We start from the raw sequence: 24,107 nt of genomic DNA, 5'->3' as shown, positions 1-24,107 counted from the left end.
ACAAAGGCTCTTATATATTTTTAAAAAATGCATTAATTTTATTTAGCAAAAGACCATTAGCGGAGGAATGCCACGAACATCGATGGCTACTGCCGACAGAGTTTATGATTAAGAAACGCGAGAGGGCTGTGTTCCTAGGTAACAGATTGAAGGAATATAATGAAGAATATCATGAAGAAAAGTCGAAGATAGCTTCCAACAGTAATAGCCTAGGGAGTGAGAGTTTGCTGGGTTCCAAACAGAAACTTATCAGGTCAACCAGTATACAAGAAGAACTGCGGACCACGTTCTAACGATGGAAAGCTGCAATTTTTTATTTATATTTATGTACACATACACACACGCACACGCACAACATGCACTGACACATGGCCGTATCACTTCGCGTACATGCTTAGTCTAAACAGCGCGGAGGAACGATGAGAAATGAGAAACAAGCAGAGACATTATCTCTCCTTGTCTTCTCTTTTGTTATTATTTATTTGTTACAACTTGTAATTATAACAAAAATCGTTGATCGATCGTCGATGTATTATTACGCCGACCTTCATCAGCAGTCAAATTTTTCAACCGTCCGTTAATTAATTCGACGAGTACAACACAAACAAATTATGATTTACTCATTTCAATAAATCAAAATAAAAGGTACATGGAATAATAAATAATAAATCAATTTTTTTCTGAAGTTTAATAAAAATATCAATCGAGCATTGTACGAAAATTATAAATAAATATTTGTGACAAAATAGTGTGTACACTTGTAATTTTCAATTCTTATTAGTGTGAGATAGTTTTTACATATTCAATATTTGTATGTTTTACGCAAAAGATATATACTCATATAAGTTATAGTTACTTAAATATATTATTAAACACCCACTTTATTTACAATTGCTCGTTGGCATTACAATGTCTCGTCAAGAGAAAAAAAAACATTGTGCACGTAATGTACTTTTAATTTTTAATGTTTACATTTCCTTCATACATAATGATATAGATCATAATTAAAGTATATTAATACAATTTCGCTATAACAGTCCGCAAATTGAATTACATAAAACTGAAAGCGATGACAATCTCTTTCAGATAAAAAGACTAGCAATATTAATTGATTTAAATCATAATTAACCTAAAGCAGATTTGAGCAAATTCTGTACTCATATACTAAAAAGAGGCACGGAACCAATTTGAAAAATGTAAATAATTATTTGTTAATTAAAATGTTACAATGTAAATCATCTTTTTGCATATTGCATTACATAATCTTTAACTTTACTTCGAAAAGATTCTTTATCCTTAATAAACAAATCTGCTGCATCTCTATTCAAAGGATCGTCAAAATTTAGGAGATCCTAAAAGAAGCACAAGTACACATATCATATGTTCAACATAATCGCATCCATCAAATGAATTATGCAACAGAAAATGCTTGTATACATACAGTGAAAAGAGAATTTAAACCCCATACAACGTCTTTTAGTTTGCGTGTTGGTGCCCATCCCATGCCATCAATACTACTTTGTCTTAAAATAGATAGGCATACATCACCATCCTCGCTTATGTTAGGATGCCATAACTTCGTTAAGCATTTTACCACTGGCGGCTGAAAAATATTATTTAATAATAAAAATTCAGCAACTTTCGATTTTCATATTGACAAATATTCCCATCTTCTCTTTCCTTCCTAAAGGGAAAGAATAAGAAGAAAAAGTCCTTTCTTTTCTCTTCCTTTGCAATATCTTAATGTGTTGATAAATACATTGTAATTAAGACATACTATGCCCAGTGAGCTGTAATATACTGGAGTGCATCGTTAATGAATGGGGATGTCCCAATTTTTAGACAATAACATTCTAGATAGGGTCAAAATCTTAGGCTGGCGTCTCATGACCAGAAATTTACAGCAGAACGGAACAAGTCCAATCATAACTGTAGAAAGGAAAGTTAGAGACTGCTAAGAAAGACTGCTACTGACTGCAGAATTATGATTGGTCTCGCTGTCCTATTCCATTGTAAATTTCCATCAATGGGATGTTAACTTATTATATAAATGTTTTGAAGCATTTGATTGACCAATCAGAAGAAAGAATTTTACGAATTGACCAATCAAAGAATGCTTCAAAGTATTATGTTGACCATATTCTCTGATGCAAAGATAGTTTATGTCAAGAACTCACTGATTAGCTAATGCTGTTTGCAGGAAAGAATCATAAAGATGTCTTTCTTTATTTGTTTGTCTTTCTTTTCTCCGTCAAGCTGCAGTTTTCTTTTATTTTCTTTTATCTTCTATAATTTAGTAGGAGAAAGACAGTAGTGTATTACAGAGCTCACTGGTGATGCCACTTTATTTAATTCTAAGATAACTACAAGTAAACTGAGATAACATATAAAAATCAAAGAATAGAAAATTACCGCCATGTTGTAATCTTCGCTTATATAAATTTGAAAATAGAAATGGCCACCAATCCAATATCCCTCATCTGGCATAATTAACAAGATAAATTCATGAAGACAATCTGGATCTTTAAATGTGACTTTACAAGTTACTGGCAATGTCTGTTCCATTTCCTGTACCTAAGAAAAATAATTTAACATAAACTTAGAATTCATATGTTACATCGTTGTCATGATACATTATGAGAAGAAGAAATATTATGTCAAATTGACCTCTTTGATCAGTAATTTATCTCGTATCGAGACTCGCCTGTTGTAATTCTTTGAATTTGCTATATCATTGTCCTTTTTGAGTTTTCCTCGTAACGTGATCATATTAAACTGCACTAAAAGCTTTTATTCACAAAAAGATTAAAATTGTTACTTTCATTTTCAAATTTATAAAAATATAATTATAAATATAATGTTATACAAAGTCTAAATTATTTTAAGCAGGATACAATAGAATTTGTATATAAAGTAAATGTAATATCAAGAATGTTATAAATTTGTAACAGAAAAAGAGGCCAAAAGATAAAATTATAATAATTTAACGTTCGTAAGATGCAAAATCGTGATATATGTCGTAATCAAATTAAAGAGATATTACGACATCAAAAGATATCATTATAATCATTTGTAAAGATATAATTAGGTTAGAAAAATAACACATGCTTTATTTGATAATGTAATGTACCTTTCGTTGCCAAATTTAATTAGCCTCGTTTTCGTATCACCTGACTCCCGTACATTAAAGCATGTGTAAAGGAGGCTTTTTCATTTCTACTTATTTTCAATTATTTTATTGCGCAATGTAAATCTATGAGAAAAATCACAAACTTTAATATAACTCGGCGTCATGAATCATAAATGCCATATCACATGAACTTACACTAAATTTAGTCGTATTCACGAGTATTGCGATGTACGTGTCATGTCTAGATATCCATATATCGTGACTGTTAGTTTTCCAAAGAAATAAACGACAAAATTATATTTATCCAAATGTTTTAGGTTCGATTGCAACGTTACTTTGATTTTAAGTGAGATTTAAAACTTTTTGCATCTGACTTTTTGACTTTAAAACGGGACAGATGAGTTTTAAGTTTCGCTCAAAGACATTGATGTAACTGAGCCTTAATCCAAATGTTAATCTAAATTTCACAAATACGTTTTAAAAGTTACGAAATTTTAAAGATAAGATTTTAAAAGTTACTATATTCAAAAAATTTGTTTTTAAAAATTATTAGATTTTGAAAGTAAATTTTAAAAGTTATTAGAACATATAAAATTATGAAATTTTAAAAGCAGGATTTTTAAAAATATCTAGACTTATATAAAATTTCGACAAAATCTAATATAATGTATTGTATATACATATAGATAATTTATAATGTTATTAGAGAAAGTAAGCATATCTATCACTTAAGCCTGCAGCATACGATGCTTATTTTCCTGTTGGATTAGGATGTGTTTCAAAATTTGCTGCAATGCTGAAAATGTATAGTATACGTGACGTAAACTGCAGTTTTTCAGCGCTGGCAATTTGGAATTTAGCCTTACTAGCTGGATTAGAATTTTGCCACCGTATTGGCTACGGTGCTGTCAGTGCCAGCATCGCAGCCAATACGATGGCAAGATTCTAATTCAGCTAGCAATGCAGCAGGAAAATAAGCATCGTGTGCTGCAGGCTTAAGTCACGTGTTCCAATATCATCACAGAAAAGTGTATTAACTTTCGTTTCTATAATACCTTGTGTCTATGACTATGGTCAAAGTTGCTATAAATGCTTTGAAGCGTTTGATGGACTAATTAGAAGAAAGAATTTTATAAACTGATTAATTAAAAAACGCTTCAAAGCATTTGTAGCACCGCACCCGTTGACCATATCCTATGATCCTAGAAATTAGTCCGAAATTTCGGATAGAGAAAGAATTAACAAATCATTTGAACAATTCGGTCACACGATCAGTGTGATTGATCAATTCTTCCTTTGTTTTGTTTTCTCTTTTCAATATCCGAATATATAAATTTATCTCATTTTAATATAAATATTTTTGAAGATTTTAAAGCAAGGCAAATAGATTTTGATGCAAGATTCACGTTGCTTTCAAATTCAATAGGAGAATTGCCTCCTGGACAAAAATGTGTAACTAGAAACTAGGAATAAGCGAATTCTCTTATTGGATATCATATCATCATGTATGTACGTTAGATGTCGCAATGTGAATCAGACATTGACCTAGAATATTCGTTGAAATTATCACATATATTTTAATATCAATGAGATAATATCAAAGTTTACAAACAGAAGATAATATCTAAAGGACATAAACATTGATATGTAGTTTGAGAGATTTATTTAATTGAAATCAATAATCTCATAGGAAAGAGATCAATTATTTTATAATCATCAATTTCATAGGATCAATTATTTTATAATTCAATAAAGATAAGAAAAGTGACTAATTTTAACAATTGTATCTTATAAGATAATTAAAAATATGAGTCGACATTTACAACCCTTGGAAGATATTCTGAAAGAAATTCTACCAGAACTTGAAGAACCTATATTGTTTCAGAACATGTTACAAAATTCTGATGGTTCTTATGAGTGGAAATTACTTCAGTGGAGTCTGACTGAATTGGTTGAAAAGTTTGGAAATAAGAAGTTGCCATTTCGAATTGGTAATCATAACAAGCGTACAGTAAGTTGTAGCGATATACTTGTATTTATATATTGTTTTAATGATTTTATTAATAATTTAATTGAATCCATTTCTTAGTGTGTTCTTCAACATCATCATTGGTGCTTGAGTCCTCCTGCAAAACCGATTCAATTAACGTTTCAAGAATTTATTGATTTACAAGAAACAAAGCAGAATAATATATGGCATTACTGTGATTATAAGCATATAAAGGAGTGGCTCAATGATAATACAGACATTATAGAATCTTTTAATTGGCTCAAATTTGGGATTGACAAAGAACTTGGTAAAAATGGAATGTATTCTACTATTTGGATTGGAGGCAAAGGTGCTCATACTGATTGCCATTGGGATACCTATGGTTATAATTTGGTAGCACAAATACATGGCAGGTTCGTATTTTTCAATTATTTTTTAGTTTTAATATTATCTCTGTTTATATTGTACCTATTTTATTTGTAGGAAACAATGGTTGCTTTATCCACCTAATACTCCTCTGATACCAGTTAGACTTCCTTACGAGGAGTCGACTGTATATAGCAGATTTAATATTTATTGCCTAAGTGAAGAAGAAAAAGATTGTTTGTTGGATATACCATACAAACCAAAATTAATAACTCTAGAACCTGGAGATGTTTTATTTGTGCCTAATGGTTGGTGGCATTACGTGGAATCTTTAGATAAAGTCAATGTAAGCGTTAATATATGGGGAAAACTGAAAACGGATAGCAGGGCACGAGTCGAGGAAGCTCTAGTAAAATTGATAATAGCCAAGATGGGAGATTATAATCAGTTTCCAAATAAGTTAACTACATATTATACAACAGAAGTAATTTTTTTCTTCTAAGAAACATCAATATTGTTGGTTAAATACAGATAGAACTTGGGTTTAATTTATAAAACTATTTCATTAGGTCGAATGCGCTGTTGAACGTGCACAAGAAGAGGAGCAAGAGAAACAAATGGAGACAGTTCCAAAAATACCAGCGAAAAGACCTAAACCTGAACCAGAAACTGCAACAGAATTAGCTGAAGAGTACCCCTATTATGTTAAATTGTTACCTGATGCAAAGGAGCACGAATTAAAAGAATTTATTGAAGAAAGACGTAAAAGAGACAAGGAGAAATATCCATCAGAAGAAACAAGTGCATCTGGAGATTATGTACCTAATCCTCAATATGACTCATTTTTTGAATCTCTTATCAATGCTTTATGTCATCCAGAAGTTATTAGTAAAGCAGCAAAAGTATTATTAGAAAGACATTACTAATAACCCTTAATGATTGCATTTTTATTTTATAAACGTAATATTGCATGTAAAATAATTAAGTTTTTTAAATTATCTATTGTGTCAGTTTTATGTTATTTATTAACAGTAATATTGATGATACACTGCTTGATAAACTATTAGGTGTTGGAATTAATTCGTAGCGTTTTACAAGTGATGGGAAGTACTTTCATTAATGTATTTTTTAATGCTCATGTGAAATAAATAACATTCTTTCATTAAAAAACGCTACGAATTAATTCCAACACCTAATATTTAACTTTCAGCTTTATCCGCGTATAGTTTATAAAAATTAAATATATACAATGTATCATATATGTATTAGATACCGTGGAAAGTTCATATTGTTTTTTCAAGATGTTTATAGGGAAAAAAATGACATTTTCTAATATATACATATATGTCATATATATCAATTAACTTTTTATGTATAGATGTGCAACATTCCATAAAATTTGCAAATATTACAAACAATTTATTGGAAATTTATAATTGTGAAAAAATCTTTTAGTATTTGATGAGAACATACTCATTCAATTGTCATTGAATTTAATTGAATAAAATATAAGTCCCTATAAAATAGAATACTCGTAAAATATAAGTGAATAAAATATAAGTCCCTAAAATAGAATACGTATTCCAAAAATATGTAAATAAATATAAGAAAATATAAAATTGTTTAAACAATCAGAAAGTTTTTGAATCACAATTTCATGTTGTTGCCATAGCTTTGTATTTATAGATTGATAAAAAATTTATATCGACAATTGATAATGATGAATTCTATAATTTTTTTCTACATATAATATACAATTATAGCTAATCCACTTGCTACAAATGCTTCGAAGCATTTTTTGATTGTTCAGTTAGTAAAATTCTTCCGATTGGTCAATCAAAAGTTTCGTAGCATTTTTATTTGTAGTTGTCAAATTGTGGACCACATCCTATATCCATCACTCACTTGATAACATATGAAAATTCACTCGGCTGATCATTTTTGATAATAGTACCTAATCAGTACAAGATGTGGCGTTTTTACATGTGCTTTTTACCGATTGTGTAATTTGTGATCAGAATTAACAAATTGAATTGGAGGTTAGAAACGTTTCTGTCAAACTCGAAAGAATTTTGTTCGCATACGAACATTTATTTGTTAACGAGCTGAACATCGTGGAGTAATTAATGGATTGACAATGGGTCTGTTAACGGTGCTGAAAAAATTGAAACAGAAAGAAAAGGAGATGCGAATTTTAATGTTGTACGTATTTGTGTTTGTGTATCTATTTTATATATTTAGCTTGTGGTTGATTTACACAGGTTAATAAATATTACGCTTGCTGAACTTACAATGCATTAAATGATTGAAGAATAATCATTTGAAATATATACGTGTTTCTTCATTTGCTTTTAACAATGCCACGTTAAAATTTTAGGGGCTTGGATAATGCAGGCAAGACGACAGTGTTGAAGAGACTCAATGGTGAACCAATAGACACTATATCACCCACGCTTGGCTTTAATATCAAGACATTAGAACATCGTGGATACAAGCTCAATGTATGGGATGTGGGTGGACAAAAATCATTGCGTTCCTATTGGAGAAATTACTTTGAGTCAACAGATGGACTTGTTTGGGTGATAGACAGTGCAGATAAAAGGAGATTGGATGATTGCAAAACAGAATTGTACAAGCTTTTGCAAGAGGAAAGATTGGAAGGAGCAAGTCTTCTTGTATTTGCCAATAAGCAGGATATGCCTGGTGCATTATCTGCAGCTGACATAGCCGACATTCTGGAGTTACCCAATATAAAGACTCATCATTGGCAAATTTATAAGTGCTCCGCTATGACGGGTGAAAATCTAGTCGATGGTATTAATTGGATTGTTGATGATATTGCAGCAAGAATATTTTATATAGATTAAATTTTATATGTATACACACACACACACACACACACACACACACATATATAAATTTAGATATTGGATTTAGTTATTAAAAGCAAAAATTAATACTTGATAAGTTTTTGCAAAATGACATTTATTATAGTGTATCACATATTTCACGATGTGAAATATGTAATATAGTATTATAAAGAGATTCTAAAATTTTTTTCAATCATTTATTACATAACAATATAATTTATATATATTTTTAATATATATTCTTTTTAATTTTTGATTTATTTTTTATTGTTTTCTATATTAATTTTTTCGTTTTTTCGTTCTCCTTTTCACTTCACTTTTTTTTGGTATTTGCTTTTTAATTTCTTTTTCTTCAATTTTTTTCGTACTATTTTTGTATTCTATGATCGTTTCTGGATATTCTTCCAAATAAAATGATTTCAACAGTTTTTGATCGACACTCTTATACGGTCCCTGGAATGCATTCATTATCTCATTGATGAGCGATGTAGAAAGCTTTAGTTTGAACGTCTGCACTAATTGTGTAAATTTTTCTACAAGAATGAAGAAATCTGTTTATTTTCTTAAAATACGAACGATTATGATTTTTTTATAAATTTAGGAAGGAGGAAACTAAGAAAAAAAAGCTGTAAAATCTAATAAATTCGTGCGAACATGCCTCGGTTTATTAGTTTGTCTGTCAACGACATCACAAATTGGCCGAAGTTGCGTCGTCGATTCTTTTGTTTTGGTAGCATTGTCTCGTATTTTGCTCTCTTCAGAAGTATTCTTCTAACATTTGGTCCAACGAGCTGATAATTGCTCAGAATACCGCCTAATTTGATTGTAACCCACGGTCTGACGTTTTTGATTGTCTCCAAGTCTTCAAGAATATTCTTATTTGCCCAAATGTTCTCTAAATCCAAAAGACGCAAAGCACTATCGGGCGATATGTTCGGCGTAATTGCGTGAATCAAAGCTGAAACACCTTGTGCTTCCAAAGGGTTGTTTCCCAGTTGTAATTCTTGAAGCGTATTATTTTTCGATATACCTTCTGCTATGATTTCAGCATCTTTTCCGTTAAATCTATTCCCTTTGAATCGCAAAAAATTAATCTTTTAAGAAAAGAACACGTGCTTTTGGAATTTATTTCCTCCGAGAAAATATTTCAAGTGACTGCTAGATATATTAATATTTTATGATACTTTATTTCGTTTTTTATTATATGAAAACGATTTTCATGACACTTTCTATCTCGTTTTTTATTAATGAAATATATAAATAATGAATGTTGAAAAAATTGAGCCATTCTTAAAAAAAAAAAAAAAATAAGTAAGGAAGATTATTTTTGATAAAAGATTCTTTTTTGTCTACTTGACGATTTTTAATTTTTATTTCTTTTATAATTTCTTTTATAATTGTGTGCGTAGAAACGTTAATACAAATATGCATTTTTAAAAATCTGATATATATTTACAACTTAAGTTCAGCTCCTCAATGTTCCGCGAGCGTGATAATAGATTATAAAGATGATGAACACATTCCTCTCCAATTGCGTTCCAAGATAAATTCAGGGAACGCAGCGATTCTCGATTTTTCTTAAGCCCATTGACTAGAACTTTCCAGACTTTTGCGTCATACAGAGAATTCCAAGATAAGTTCAGATGCGTCAAGCTTTTGGACGAGAGCAAATTGTACAGACTTTTTGAGCACATCTCGTCCAGATGATTGTCGGATAGATCAAGACTCTCCAAATCTTGATTATTAGATAATGCAGACGCGATGTATTCGAAGCCTTCATTGCCGATGTTGCAACGGCTGAGATCGAGCACCTTCAGGGCTGTGTTCTCCGATATCGCATGATATAATTTTTTTGCGCCATTCGTGCCAATTCGGCAACCCGATAGTGATAAATCGATTATACTGTTGTTTTTAAGTAATAAATCATTTAGATATCTGCATGCATTCGCGGATAGTTTAGTGTCCTATAATAAAAAATATAAAAAATAGTTAATTGGACAAAAAAATTTTATTAATCAACGCAAAGTAAACATTTGCATCATAGAGCAAAAAGTTTAAGTTTAGTTCTAATTCATAGACAGTTTTCAAACAAATAATCATTTTCATGTAAGTGATATTTTAAGATATTTAGGATTATTTTATTTAGGATTTTATACAATCCATATAAATTGTTACTTAAACTTATTGTACCTTCAAATCCAGTTTTCGTACAAAAATATTGTCGGTCAAAGCCTCACAGATCGCTTTCATTATTGGTGACTTAAATCCAGTATAACTCAGATTTAATTGATCTGTTAAGAGCATATCTTTTAACGAACCAATCGATCTCAAACCGGCACGTTTTACTATGTCGTAGAATTTCTGCACACCATCAGTGCTGTAAATCGGCGGGCGTTCACGTAACAACCAGAAAGCTGGTAGCAATCCGGGATCGTTCGGAACCTGGTACATCGTATACGGATTCACTTTCAGCTGAGAATCGCTGATATCTATCTTGTATAAACATGGATGAATCGAACTTTCAGTGGATACTCGTTCACTCACAATATCTTCATCTTCTGGCGTGATCAGCGTTTCTTCAGATTCATCATCTTTCTTCTGTTCAACCTACCTTTCATATCACAGCGCTTAACTAGAGATTTATTCAAAATTAAAGACAGATCGGTCCTGTCATTTATTCGTGTTGTGGTAGCTTAATTATTTACGACATACTTATCTAATAAAATTGAATTGCGAACATTGAAATACAGGACATTCTGTATATTACTAAAATAATAAGCTACCAAGTTACCACGCTTAAGTTACACCGATCAGTTGTCGTAGCTGTTTCTTCTTCTTTTCAGCCTTAATTGCCAATTCCTTCGTCCGTTTTGCTCCAAATTCTGCCATAAAATCAGTAAATATGTCAGTCTTGTCGATTATTTCTGGTTCCGTTTTGATGTCTTCCTCTTCTTTTTCTTCCTCCACGATTTCAGTGTCATCTTCATCATAAGTCCATACTTTTATTTCTACATCTTGCAATGGCTCGGCAACATCCTTGTCATCTTCCAATGTCTGAATGATGTTTGCGAAATTTATATAATAAGGTTATTTGTGAAATTTATATAATAAGGTTATTTGTGATTATATCTTAATCGTTATCGTTAATTAATAATTTGATATCACATATGATTTTATTTTAAACATAAAATATATGAAAACTGTTCGAATATATTTATTCTTTCAGTTGTGAAAAAGAAAATATATCGAAACATTGTAGAAATCACATTATTGGTTAAATACTTGTGTGAGATCCATATTTATGGTTGATATACTTATTATTCCTTCAATGAAGTTGGTGATATAATGAAAATTTGTATAAATATAAATATTATTATATCAAGATATACATAACACATGATTCTTAATTTTATAACACTTCGTTATGTGAAATTAGCTGCAGATTTATGGAAATTAAATTGCATAATATTGCACATTGCATAATTATAATATTAAAACAAATATAATATTGAATTAAATGTAATATAATAAATTCTTTGTCTTTGGGACAATACTTAAGTTCACAATAATAAATGTATTTTACAAGTAATAAAAGGTATAGGGTAACTCCGGCAAATACACCGTATCGAGATTTATGTCGCAGAAGTCAGAAAAAAATAGAAGGAACGAGGGAAATTTTCCCGCAACTACTCTGTTACATGCTTTTATATTATATTAGTATTGTGTTATGATTTCAGCTTTTTATTGTTAATATTAATGAAATTATTGAGTTGAATCGATTTGTCACTGTAATAAGTAACGCCATCATAAATTATAATCTACATAAAATGATTAGGGCGTGTAAAAGACCAGTTATAAAACTTTATAAATACATTTAAATTATTGTGTCATTTTACGCATTATTTATAAATTTTTATGAGCCGTACATACCCCTCCCCTCTCCCCCTCTTATGAGTAGTCATATATCTCACTCCTATGGAATATACGGCAAAAATGCAAGAGTTTCACAAAGTTTATTTTTTAATATGAAAAATAAATATTTCAAATTTCTAATATTTTTTTCATAGTAGCAGGCAGTACAAAAAGTTTTTATTGATATAGTTCGTTTACTTTAAACATAGTAAATAATACTTATACTAATAAATTAAATTTTTGATAGGTGCGGCGTATATACCGGAATTACCCTAAGCTATTGCGGCGATCGGCGGCTACTATCGTGTTTCACACGAACCAAATCGTTTATCACGCATGATTCATCTACCGGGTATTTGTCAAGTGGCTCTTCTGGTCCATTGTATTGTAATTTCGGTAGATCATTCATTCAACGGTACGTGCTTCGTGCACGAGAAGATCCGTCCCGTCTCGTCGCGGCAACGACGAGATGACCCGCCAAGCGCTTTGTTAATCTCGGCCGCGCTTTCGATGGTAATGGTATCGGTATTATCTCTAATGAAACAATCGTGATGGGCCATTGAAATCGGCGCCGCTGATAAAATCCGCCGCCCGTATCTCTATCTCTGAAGAGAAGCAAATAAATTTATGACTTCTTAATTGGCTAACGAACAATGAAGATAACTCCAATAGCTTCATCATAATTTTTTCTCATCAGGTTTTTCTCATTTTTACAAAAATAACAAAAAATATATAAAACGACTCTGTTAATTAAATGTAAAATATTATGATATTTATTACTGAAAGAAGTTGTTGCGAGAGTTTATAATTTTATTTTTTCATATTTATTCTATTCTCTTTCAGTGATTTCAATGCTGGGAATGCTTATGAGAGCGTTGTCGCATTGACGCAAAGGTATAATAAATCGTAAACGCAATGTCGAATGGTTGTACTTTTTATTGAAATCCTTCACATCGTCATAAACCTATGTGGGGGAAGAGTGGGAGAAGAGGGGATAATAGGAGGGAACTTATATACACGCATTCGTTCGCACATTTCTCGATATCAAACACGAATAATCACAACGTGGATGTTTCTTAATTAATTATTTATCGTCAATTAGACCAAAAGCATTAGTGTGCCGGATTTTTAATGCAGTCGTTCGCTTTGAAGACGACGAATGAACGAAAAATTGTATGACAATGATCAACTATTGCTTATGATCTGAAAATAATTAATACGAAATAATAAAATAAAAATAATATAATATATAAAATAATATATAATATATATTTATATTTATATATATTTGTATATATATATATATATATTCCTCGTTTTTCTCATTCTCTTCTATATATGTATTCGTACAATAATATAGCTTTCTCTACAAAATAAAGTATTTATTATAAAAGTTGGTTCCTTCTTGCTGTAAATCTATGTATGCCTAAAACGAGCTATGTTTCTCAGTTTAAACTAGTCTGTTGACACTTTGCTAGAGAATACGAAAAATGCTAATATAAAAAAAAAAACGAATTGCACATCTAAGGGTGGGTCGATAATGACTCGGGATGAAAACGATTTGGACATGTGTACTTAGATTTATTTACATCGTTCCACGATGCAATAGCGTCACTATGTACATCGTTTTTATTCTGCGTTCGAGTTCTAAATCATATTACATTTACGCTGCTAACATGTTCTTTACAATGTGCCGCCGCGATTTAGCGTATCGTATAGAACATTCTTTCGCAATGGCAATATTTCTCATCGCATAAAAATCACGTGTCATATCTTCGCGAAAAAAAAAAAATAAAACTCGAGCAAATGAAGTAAATGAACACGCAGAGTACCATAGTAATGCTATACAATAACGTTGTTTCTTCTATGAGTATCACAATAATATCGTCTGAAGGAACGTTTGAAGCCCACGTTATATCATACAAAGCATACTTTCACGTACGATGATCAAGCGATTGTCTGCGCGATATATTAAACACAAATGATACCTAAAGAAATTCTCGTATTTTTTGTCAAATTTATTTACATGCTATATGTATCTTCTGATCTTGAATAAAGCGCAGCTTTGCTTCAATTATGTATGACAAACGTACAATACATCTCGTAGGTGCGACGATGCCATCCTATTTTTTAAATTATGAAAATAAAAATGCTAACAATGGCGATATATAAAGTAATATCAAAGAGTATAAGATTAAATATAAACATATAAAATCGAGGGCGCGTACAGGAGAGAAGAATGGCAACGCCGAAGATGATGCGGAGGAAATACAGGCTTAGCGAAATTAATAAGTACGAGCTATGTACATATGTACAACGATAACAACTGATCATTATCATTAAAATTATTTATAAATGTCAATCGTTTATTGTCGTCATATAAAAGCATGAAAGGGCCGGATGAGGAGAAAAAGAAAGGAAATAAATTTTAATTATTTTCTAAATTTTCAATCTGAAAATAGTACTAATATTTTTGCTAATTATTTTATAATTATTTAGAAATTGAAAATTTTAATAATCATATTCTAATAATACTATAAATAAAGCGATCATAAAAAATGCGCTTCGGAGAGGCATTGAAAATTTATGTGTTATTATATTTATGTCTTATAACATAATGGTATTGCTGAGCCCTATCGTCCTCTTTCTTTTTTCTCTGCATTTGTCCCTAATATATTATACATTGATTCAACTTTCATAAAGAAGAACCTGAAAAGAACCATCTCAAGTTAATCTCGAAATCGAAAGTCATTTTCCGTTATCACAAAAACAAAAAAAAAATAGATCGTTCAAGTGAAGTTCAGTCCCTTTCACATTATCTTTCAAGTCTCTAAGAATTTTTCTTTAGTGCATCATGTATGGAAGAAAAATAAAAAAAAATCACTGTTCTTCACATTATTTTAATGATATTTAATCACACGTGTACCGTTAGCACTTGATGCGGCCCCGACGTTTGACTGGTACCTGGTTGCTGATGAGGGTACATTGGTTCCTGCAATCTGGGCTTGATGTAAGGCTTATGCGCTCCTTCTTCATAGCTAAAACTGGCCGTATTGTTCCTAGCTTCCGCGCTGGGCGGTTTATAGAGTGGTGGCAAACGATGTCTGCCTTCTTCAGATACCATTTCGAGACTTTCCTCGGTGCCGGTTAATGTGCCAAGCGAAGTGCCTGACAAAGGCCTTACAACGGACACGCGGGGTTCGGAATCCTGATCCTTCAGAGGATTGGCATATCTCCTCAAATTCTCCTCGTTCTGAAGGTTATTCGACTTTTCGTCTAGATCGCTGCGATGACGGTGTAATGAAGTTTCGCTGCTAGTAGTCGCCGTCAGGTTCGATCTATGCCTCATATTTTTGAGGTACCAGAGGCTACCGAATAGCACCAATAATAGCACAATCGCCAGAGCGCTGCCCAAAACAGTCACGTAGCTACTGGCATTAGCCGCACTCGCCAAACTAGGCTCGCTGAGCAGCGCTGTCTCTACTTTGACCTCTAGTACAGAAACTAATACGAGAGGTCTGGCTAGTGGACGACTGAGTGTTTCGCCGAGATCGCGGGCCGCGTCCGCTGCTGCCTCGGAGAAAATGGTCACTTCTATCGTATCGTTATCACCGGGCTTCAAATCACACAGTAACACTACCGATTGAGGTCTTCGTGGATCGGCCAATAGTTTCCTCAAACGACGGCACAATAGTTCCACTGACGTGCCAGACGCCAGGGTATCCCTTCGCAATAGTATCGTAAGTCTCGAGCAAGTTGGTCCGAGCGTGGTTTGTCCGGGCCAGCAAGATGGAGGAGCTGGTAGCGCCGGTGGACCAACTCGTCTGCCAGTTTCGATAGGACGACACTCGCCCCACGCTGGACACGGTGGCGCTAGACAACTTTCCCCCGGACTAGGAACGCAGACCTCGTGAGCCAAGCAAGAGGTGCCGTTCAAGCAGTTGCCCGGTCCGCACCAGATATTGCTGCATTGATTCTTACCATTCCGACACTCGCATACGTTGCATTCATCCTCCCACGTAGCGGCTGTGCAACCGGGTCCACCAGCTGTCCGGATCTCACATCGCGGGCCGGTTCTACCAGGTGGACAAATGCACGAGTAGCTCGCGATGCCGTCTACGCAGGTGGCACCTCCGTGGCAGGGATCGCTCGCGCATTCATTCACGTTAATGCGACAATCCGGGCCAGTAAACCCAGGCGCGCATTCGCACCTGAACCAGTTGTCACCGTCCACACATTTGCCACCGTTGAGACATGGCACTGGTTGACAATTGTCCACATTGCTCCGGCAATCCGGTCCTTCGAAACCCTCGCGACAGACGCATCGATAGCTGCCATCAACCGTATTGACGCAGGTTGCGCCATTTGCGCAAGGATTACTCGTACACGCCGATGGCGATGCGATGTGGCAGATTGTGCCTTCCCATCCACGCGGGCAGTTGCATGTAAAACTGTCACCGTGATCCTTGCAATCGCCGCCGTTACGACAAGTGTCTTCATCGCAATGGCCGCGGCGCAGGGTGCACGTCTTGCCCTTCCAGTCGCCCTGGCAAATGCACGTGAAATCTGCCACGCCGTCTACACAGGTACCGTTGTTGTGGCAAGGCTGTGTTAAGCAGTCATCCACATCTAGAAGAATTCATTTACCACATAATAATCGAGTCTAGATCAACCAAATTTCCATTTCATCACGTTTCTTAATGTTCTATTTATTCTATTACTTACTTTGGTCACAAAGATCTCCACTCCAGCCCTCCCTGCAGATGCACTGGAACGAGTTAAGCAGGTCAACGCACGTGCCGCCGTTCAAGCAGGGATTGCCGCGGCAATCGTTGATGTTCTCATGGCAATGCACGCCAGTGTAGCCCGGATCACAGATACATCTGCCGCCGCTGCATCGGCCCTTACCGCCGCATGGAGTACCTTCGCTGCCGCAGCCCGATTGCCCATCGTCCAACACACCGAATTGCGGATTATTCAAGGCCGGCTCCGAGCAATTTCTACCCTGCCACTGTGTTGGACAGTGACAGTAGTAGTCGGTCTGCGTATTAAAACATGGTGCCGAATTGCGACACGGATTCGGACTGCAATGATCGCGATCGATTTCGCATTGGTAGCCAGTGAAGCCCACCGGGCACACGCACTCGTAAGCGTTCACCAGATCGCGACAATCACCGCCGTTCTGGCACGGCTTGGACGCGCATTCATCGATATCAACGTCACAATCCTTGCCGGAGTAACCGGGAGTGCAGCTGCAATGATAATCATCTACTAAATCGATGCAGAGCGCACCGTGTTGGCATTGGCCGACGCAATCATTGATATTCTTCGTGCAATTCTTCCCGGTAAACCCGCTCCGGCATCGACATCTGCGAAACAAAACGATGAAACTTGTAAATGGTAAGGTTGCGACTTGCGAGAAAATCGTTTAATCGAAAACTTGAACTAGATTTAAACATAATTTAGTTCCCTGTGTGTGGATTTATTCATTGCCGCTCGCAACTACAATATAGTTTTTTTTCTCTGCGTCAATATTATTTTACGAGCGGCATGGGTAATAAAACGAGTTATTACAATGCTCTTGTAAGTTAAAAATAAAAATGTATTATTATTATTACTATTGTTGTTAACGCCCTGTATTACGGAGAATGAAGGAAAACTATCTATAATTTAATTTCTAATAATTATATTATGTATTACATACATAACGCATTGTATTAAAAACAAAAGAAAAACTAAACAGAATTCCAGCTTACAATATCAATTTGTTTTCATTTTTCAAAGCATTGATTTTTAATATGTCTATTAATATATATTTCATATATTTATATCAAATCAATTAATAATATATGTGATCTATGATAATAACGAATGTCAATATTTTCGAATATTTTCGAATATTTTCTATAATTATTAAATATCAATTAGTTACTTTTTTGTAATAAAAACATTATTGTAATAAAAAGATTTTCATCTAACCGTTTAATATATGTAATTCTACGAGTTTTCATCAAATACACAAGGCACAAGATGTATAATTTAACAGAGGTAGTGATACCTACCTATAATCACCGGCCAAGTTGATGCAAGTGATGGAGTTTTTGCAGGGCGACTCCTTTAGCGTGCACTCATCCACGTCAAACTGGCAGAGCACGCCTTTCCAGGCAAATGGGCAGTTACAGACGAAGCCGTTCTTGCCGTCTACACAGGTACCGCCGTTCTGGCACGGTTGCGAAGCGCACTCGTCGATGTCGGTCGCGCAAAATGATCCGGAGAATCCCGGGGCGCATTCGCACTGCGCGGTCTCGCCGAATTCGCGACAGGTCGCGCCGTTCAGGCATGGGTTGGACGCGCAAGGATTGTCGATTTTTTCGCAGGTAGGCCCGGAGAAGCCCTCCGGGCATGTGCACCGGTACTGATCGGGAGCAGTGTTTTCGCACGTACCGCCGTTCTGGCATGGCTCGTGGGTGCCGCAATAGTTGAGATCCTGGTCGCACAGTATTCCGCCCCAGTTCGTGTCGCAGATGCATTGCCAGCTCGAGCCATTGCAATAGCCGTGTTTGCAACCGGGATAAGGCATGCATTGGTCGCACAGCTCACCGCGCCAGCCGTGCCGACATTGGCACTCACCGCTGACGTTGCAATGACCATGCACGGGGTGACAGCCCTCCTTGCACACGGCTGAAACAATTTTTGCAAATTATTATATATTATTATATGCTGTGCATTGGTCGCGCTCAATCCGGAGTGCTTGTGTAAGGTTCTAACGATCCATAATCATTTCTAAGAACTTCGCTAAAGACGGTTTTGTCACTGCAGCTCCGGCATTTAGCCGTGTGTAACACTTTCTCATTGTATTCATTTACTTTCCAATCATTATGAGTAAGATATAACTGTATCACGAAGATTAATATACTTTGCGTACTCTTGAGAGATTTAAGTTCTATCCATCGATTATATGTAGCTATTGAATGAAAGATTCGAAAAGAATCATCTCGAGATATCTACGGACATCTGTGGATGATGACGTAGACGGATTAAGTCTTTTATTCGTCTTCCGTGCGCGACATGCGACACGTAACAGTCATACAGTCGGGGCAAATGTAATTAGCGGAGATGTAATGAACGAAACTGGTGTATGCGTCGAGACAAACGCGGAAGAGAAGAACTGACGAGTGATGCTTTTTACTGTTTCTCGAAAGAAATACGCACGATTATCTGCAGATATCTCGGTTATATTAGACGTGAGAAGAAATATCAAAGCAACAGATACGCTTCTTTGTACAGGTGGTTGCACGAAGAAAACTAATTTCGGTGCGGTCGGGGTACCATATCTCCGGAAACGATGAAACGCAAGGAAGATGCAGCGACGATGACGCCTCGATTTCTTCCCATCCTCACGCCAGGATAAAAAAAAAAAGGAAAGAGGCACGGAAAAGAGGACGTACGTGACGGGGATCTCGCCGGGACCGGGCAACTCAATTAGCCGGTGGGACAGAAAGACAGATGAGAAGTGACAGAGAGAAGGATTATCCCTCCAACCGTGAAACGAAAACTCATGCCGCGCGCTCGATCGTGTGCACATACGTACGTACGTATGTCTTTTCGAGATTTCAGTCGACCGTGTACCAACACCTTTACCGTTACCATGCATACGCGATTATCGTACACGCGTACGTACATTCGCGCGTATATACATGCGTATATACCGCTCGCGGCATTCTTAATGATTAATAATCCCGCTCTCTCGTCCGGCACGGACAACGGACATTTACGGATATTTATACGACTGCATCGCGATACTTCGGAGTCCCCTAAATGACGATGCATACGACAGCCTTTTCTTGCCGTGCTGCACCAGCCGTGATTCCCGCGAGATGCGTATGCTAACGTTGTCGTCGTCGTCGTCGTCGTTGTCGTCGTTGTCTTCCGTCATTGAGGATCGAGCTAATCAAGCCTTGCCCCATGTTTTTACAGTCTCTGGAGACTCTCTCGCGCGCCTCGCTCGTAGTCCTTTCGCACAGTTTAGAAACTATAAATCCCCCATGGGTTGAAACGATCGTGCTGCTACTCGTATGCCTACGGCTCGCGATTGATTAATACGCCGGCAGTTAGGTAAATTAACTTGCGCGATTCCCCTTCGCAAAGCATTTCTCTTCCTTTTTCCGCATCGTACGCCTTTTTGTACGGAACAGCTGCGCGCAAAGAGGCGGACTGCCAGACCCGCGGTCTGCGATTTTTCGTGCGATCGTACTTCGTATGCGCACAATTATGACTGGGCTGGTCGTTCAGCTATAGCACGGAAGCGTTTTCCAGGAAAATTCGTCCGTGGTTGCACGCGCTGAAAGAATAATTTTTATTTGTCCGTTGGTAATCCGCACGTTGAGAGGATCGTCGCTGTGATGCGACCCTTTCTCCCAGAGTGTAATTATATTTTTATCGCGTGCAAGATAAAGGCTTGTCTCTTAATGACAAATAATATACAAGAAAGCACGTTATTAATTTGAAGAACTTTTTCCTAGTCTAATTTTATCATCATATATCTAATTTTATCATAGCAATTGTAGTTAGACAAGACGGAGCAATATTTTTACAAATCAAATTTATGAATTTCGTATGCTAAGTCCTATCACGAACAAGATCTTTTCACGGTTGTCAAATGTTAAAAGAGCACGTATGCGCTTAGTGCACAGATTTTACCTCCATCGCGCGCGACCAAGTTGGCGCATCGTGTGAAGAGGATGCACGAGTGAAATTCTCCTATTGACCTTTCACAGCGCTGCAAAAATCTTGGAGCCAGTTCTCTCTCTCTCGTTTCTTCTCTCTTCTCTCGTAACCGAGACTTGCGACTCATCGCCTTGCACGAACACGCGATCTTCGCCGATAGTTTCTAATTGGGGTTCGCGCATTTTTCCGTCCATTTAAGTAGAACGTGCTCAAAACGATAACTCGATCTTTCCGCGTTGTAAATGGGAGAAACTTTTTAGGCGTCACGCTTTATGTCAAGAAGATTCGACAAAATCAGGAATTTATTTGAAACTGGAAAGTATTGCATGAAAGTAACTATCGCTCTCGCACTTGTCTGATATGGCAAAAAGCGAATTATCGAGTGGTCGGAGATGATCATCGCTGCTGGTTATCAAACAGTAGAATTTCAAAGTTCACAGTGCCAAGGAAAACAAGCAACGTCGAAGTAACCAAATGTTATTTAAATTTCTTTGGCATATCATAAGCAACAAACATGCGAAATAAATGAGCAAATTATTATTTGAGCATAGATCTCACTTTCTAGCTAGTAGCTCTTATAATATTCCAAAATTTATTTAATAATGAGGTAATAATCGCGCGTATCGTGCGCAGTTTTTCGAAATTAACGTGTGCCTTCTTAATTTATATATTTATAAAGTCTCTGCAATCTGTATATCTTCTGAAGAAAATATATATTGCACCTCGAGTAGCAAAAGATAGGAATTGTACATCTATTTGTGTTGTTTTATCCACATTTCCTCTTTGTAACAGCATTGGATATTCTTATTTTAATGTTACAATACCTATTGCGCAAATCGAACTGTTCTGAAAACGAATTACATGATTTGAACGCCGGAGTGTAGAAAGAGGACTTACGTATCTATCTAACAGTCGGAATCATCAAATAAACGCGGTCGGGGTCTCTTCGAGTCGTCGGTCTGCATATGATCGACCTTATACGTTGTGTCCCGTCACAAAAGGGAAGGGAAGGGATGACAGTAACCACGGAGCGGTCACGGCGAGGCGGAAGTAACGATTAAGCAGCGAAGAAAGAGCTGTTATATTGGTCGGCGCAGCATTGTGCGATGGGACCTGGCGTGATGTGTCGCTACCTTTGTGGCGATCGTACGACATGCGTCTAACGTCCGCCTCATTGAGGCACGCTCCGGGATAATTCGCGTGTTTTACGATCCTTACGGGACCACGCACAGCGACACTCATCTTCCTCTTGGCTTGACTCGTCACTGCGACTTCCTGCGCGCTAAAACGCGGACGTGACGGAATCACGTTCCCTGGGAGACGAGAATCCGGAACGGTGAAATAAAGATAGAAATCGCGGAACGTGGTAGATAGTTTCATCCATTCAGTTCCTTCCGTCAGTTTTCTCGAGATCTTTGTTCGTGTTGTCCATTTCTGTGTCTGTAGTTCCTAGGCTTTCTTGGATTACTCAGATCTCAGAGGAAAAATATTACCCTAAGATCTCAATAAATATTCTTCAGAACAAAAAGTCTAATATTATGATTTAAAATCAAGATATTCAAATATCATCAAATTTACTATTCTTAATATCGTCTATCATTTATAGATTCCTCAAAAGCAGGTGTAAAATAGGATCTTTAAACAAAAATCGATTCTTTTCCCATTTAAAAAATTATCGAACTTACGCAACGGTTTCATTATTAATATGATAATTATTAATGTAATCAAATTGTAAACCTCATTAGACTGAAAGGTGCATGCACGTATGTGAGAAATTGAGATAAACGATTACTCATAAGCGGTAAGTCGCAAGTTTTCACGCTCCAATGAATGATTAATTATTCCCTTGACAGCACACAGGAGAAGGTAAAAATTAGCTTGCGCCATCGATATCATCGGAGATATCTTTATGCATAATGAAATGATAACAATGAGAAAGAATATCCATTTCGTGTGTGCGCATAGTATATATTTTTGTATCTGTCACAAAGTTTTTATAGATAAGAAAATTATATGAGCAAATTTGTTATCTCGTGAGTTAAAAAAGAATTTAAACAAGTTCTTATCCATTTTGTATAAAGCGCATTCTTTTTGCAAGAAAATTGACGTGATGAAATAAAGATGTAAGGAAATTAAAAATCGAATATGATAATATATAGTAATTTTAACAAAACACTTTGATAAAAGTCATTTATAGAAAATAACTAAACATTTTCCATAAAAGGATTCAGAGAAGGGTCAAGGAATACGTTTATATAAACATTTTTTGCCTATACGTTATACCGTGTCCAGTATAATTAATAATGTGCATGGTAATACGTGGTTATGCATGCAGTAAATGCAGGATTAATCAGCAATAATTCATTCTAAAGTCGATGCACATCTGAGGTGCTAACTGAAATATGTTAAGAAAATTCTTTACTTTTTTTTCTTACAGTGCATTTCTGCATAATTTTACAAAATAAGAATTATCATTTGAAGATTGTAAAAAAATAATTTACAAATTTATCAGAGATTATTTTCTCAAAAAGATTTAACATCGTTAATTTAAAGGATTTATATATGTAAACGTTGGATATATTTTAGATAAAATGACATATAGCCATACAATAATGATCTCAAATAATTACATAATCAAACGAACTTACAAGTGAAGTTCGATCATGATTATGCGAATGCTTCGTCCGAGTAGAAATGTAGTCACGTCTCAAGCTACTCCCTTTCAACAAACATCTTTAAAGCTAGCGCCGAAAAGATTGAAACGCTAACGCTGCGTCGCCACGCAATGGTGGATATTCATTATAGGCTTATTCTTTTTAGCTGAACTTTTGTACCAGTTCATCTTTCTCCTTCTTCTTTCCTCCTGAAGGGAAAAAGAAAAAAGATGAACTACTGCAAAAGTTCAGCTAAAAAGAACAGACCTTATGTTTCTTATTTTTCCGGACAACAACATCGTGTTACGTGTGCTTTTCCTACTTTTTAGAAGAAAAATGGGCAAACATCCATCATCTAAATTTCAAAAACATCCGCAGAGATTCCGCCCTTACAAGGGCGGCTACGATTCTTCTATTGAGAATCGTCGAGATAGATCTTCGAAGCCAAGACGGTTTCG

The 24,107-nt window shown here is 35.5% G+C and overlaps 5 protein-coding genes across 11 annotated transcripts in view; 3 read left to right on the top strand and 2 right to left on the bottom strand.

The window, feature by feature from the left end:
- The window catches only part of Obsc (Obscurin), a 42,526-nt gene extending 41,780 nt beyond the window's left edge, over positions 1-746 (top strand). For all 6 annotated transcript variants that reach the window (XM_087408711.1, XM_011064050.2, XM_011064051.2 and 3 more), the window contains one exon: positions 47-746. In XM_087408711.1, the coding sequence (XP_087264837.1) occupies positions 47-293 (247 nt within the window). In that variant the 3' untranslated portion in view covers positions 294-746. The remainder of the gene's footprint in view (positions 1-46) is intronic.
- A 189-nt stretch (positions 747-935) lies between these two features.
- On the bottom strand, positions 936-3,341 carry LOC105150758 (NEDD8-conjugating enzyme UBE2F). The gene is made up of 5 exons (XM_011064054.2): positions 3,131-3,341; positions 2,668-2,787; positions 2,413-2,574; positions 1,442-1,603; positions 936-1,352 (listed from the first exon to the last, which is right to left on the bottom strand). Exons 2-5 carry the CDS (start codon positions 2,767-2,769, stop codon positions 1,236-1,238), a joined length of 543 nt encoding a protein of 180 aa, XP_011062356.1. The 5' UTR covers positions 2,770-2,787; positions 3,131-3,341; the 3' UTR covers positions 936-1,235.
- Positions 3,342-4,625: 1,284 nt separating this feature from the next.
- HSPBAP1 (HSPB1 associated protein 1) lies at positions 4,626-6,484 on the top strand. Of its 2 annotated transcripts, XM_087408714.1 has the most exons (5): positions 4,626-4,894; positions 5,016-5,141; positions 5,220-5,533; positions 5,604-5,970; positions 6,056-6,484. In XM_087408714.1, the coding sequence occupies exons 2-5, from the start codon at positions 5,019-5,021 to the stop codon at positions 6,410-6,412; spliced, it is 1,161 nt and encodes a 386-aa protein (XP_087264840.1). In that variant the 5' UTR covers positions 4,626-4,894; positions 5,016-5,018; the 3' UTR covers positions 6,413-6,484. The 2 variants fall into 2 exon arrangements, with proteins under 2 accessions (XP_087264840.1, XP_011062350.1); XM_011064048.2 differs by having other exon boundaries at positions 4,626-5,141.
- A 1,000-nt stretch (positions 6,485-7,484) lies between these two features.
- Positions 7,485-9,014, top strand: Arl2 (ADP ribosylation factor-like 2). Its single transcript, XM_011064047.2, has 2 exons — positions 7,485-7,688; positions 7,864-9,014. The coding sequence occupies exons 1-2, from the start codon at positions 7,624-7,626 to the stop codon at positions 8,351-8,353; spliced, it is 555 nt and encodes a 184-aa protein (XP_011062349.1). The 5' UTR covers positions 7,485-7,623; the 3' UTR covers positions 8,354-9,014.
- A 4,172-nt stretch (positions 9,015-13,186) lies between these two features.
- Ser (protein serrate) overlaps positions 13,187-24,107 on the bottom strand; it is a 43,546-nt gene continuing 32,625 nt past the window's right edge. Inside the window, exons 4-6 of the mRNA XM_087408712.1 lie at positions 18,331-18,949; positions 16,994-17,637; positions 13,187-16,897 (exon numbers count right to left, since the gene is read on the bottom strand). Of these exons, the coding sequence (XP_087264838.1) occupies positions 15,183-16,897; positions 16,994-17,637; positions 18,331-18,949 (2,978 nt within the window). The 3' untranslated portion in view covers positions 13,187-15,182. The remainder of the gene's footprint in view (positions 16,898-16,993; positions 17,638-18,330; positions 18,950-24,107) is intronic.

This window comes from Acromyrmex echinatior, chromosome 8 (assembly GCF_024713525.1).
Source record: "Acromyrmex echinatior isolate Ae372 chromosome 8, ASM2471352v2, whole genome shotgun sequence".
NCBI lineage: Eukaryota > Metazoa > Arthropoda > Insecta > Hymenoptera > Formicidae > Acromyrmex > Acromyrmex echinatior.
This window is presented reverse-complemented; position numbering and strand designations above follow the sequence as displayed.

What these genes read in the sequence shown, in the direction of transcription:
- Arl2 (XM_011064047.2), top strand. Translation starts at nt 7,624, where the DNA reads ATGGGTCTGTTAACGGTGCTGAAAAAATTGAAACAGAAAGAAAAGGAG. An exon ending in GAGATGCGAATTTTAATGTT is followed by an intron (nt 7,689 to 7,863) that starts GTACGTATTTGT and finishes TTAAAATTTTAG; the next exon opens with GGGCTTGGATAATGCAGGCA.
- LOC105150758 (XM_011064054.2), bottom strand. Translation starts at nt 2,769, where the DNA reads ATGATCACGTTACGAGGAAAACTCAAAAAGGACAATGATATAGCAAAT. An exon ending in ATAAATTACTGATCAAAGAG is followed by an intron (nt 2,575 to 2,667) that starts GTCAATTTGACA and finishes TATTTTTCTTAG; the next exon opens with GTACAGGAAATGGAACAGAC. An exon ending in GTTTAAATTCTCTTTTCACT is followed by an intron (nt 1,353 to 1,441) that starts GTATGTATACAA and finishes TGCTTCTTTTAG; the next exon opens with GATCTCCTAAATTTTGACGA.
- HSPBAP1 (XM_011064048.2), top strand. Translation starts at nt 4,938, where the DNA reads ATGAGTCGACATTTACAACCCTTGGAAGATATTCTGAAAGAAATTCTA. An exon ending in GTAGCACAAATACATGGCAG is followed by an intron (nt 5,534 to 5,603) that starts GTTCGTATTTTT and finishes TTTTATTTGTAG; the next exon opens with GAAACAATGGTTGCTTTATC. An exon ending in CTACATATTATACAACAGAA is followed by an intron (nt 5,971 to 6,055) that starts GTAATTTTTTTC and finishes CTATTTCATTAG; the next exon opens with GTCGAATGCGCTGTTGAACG.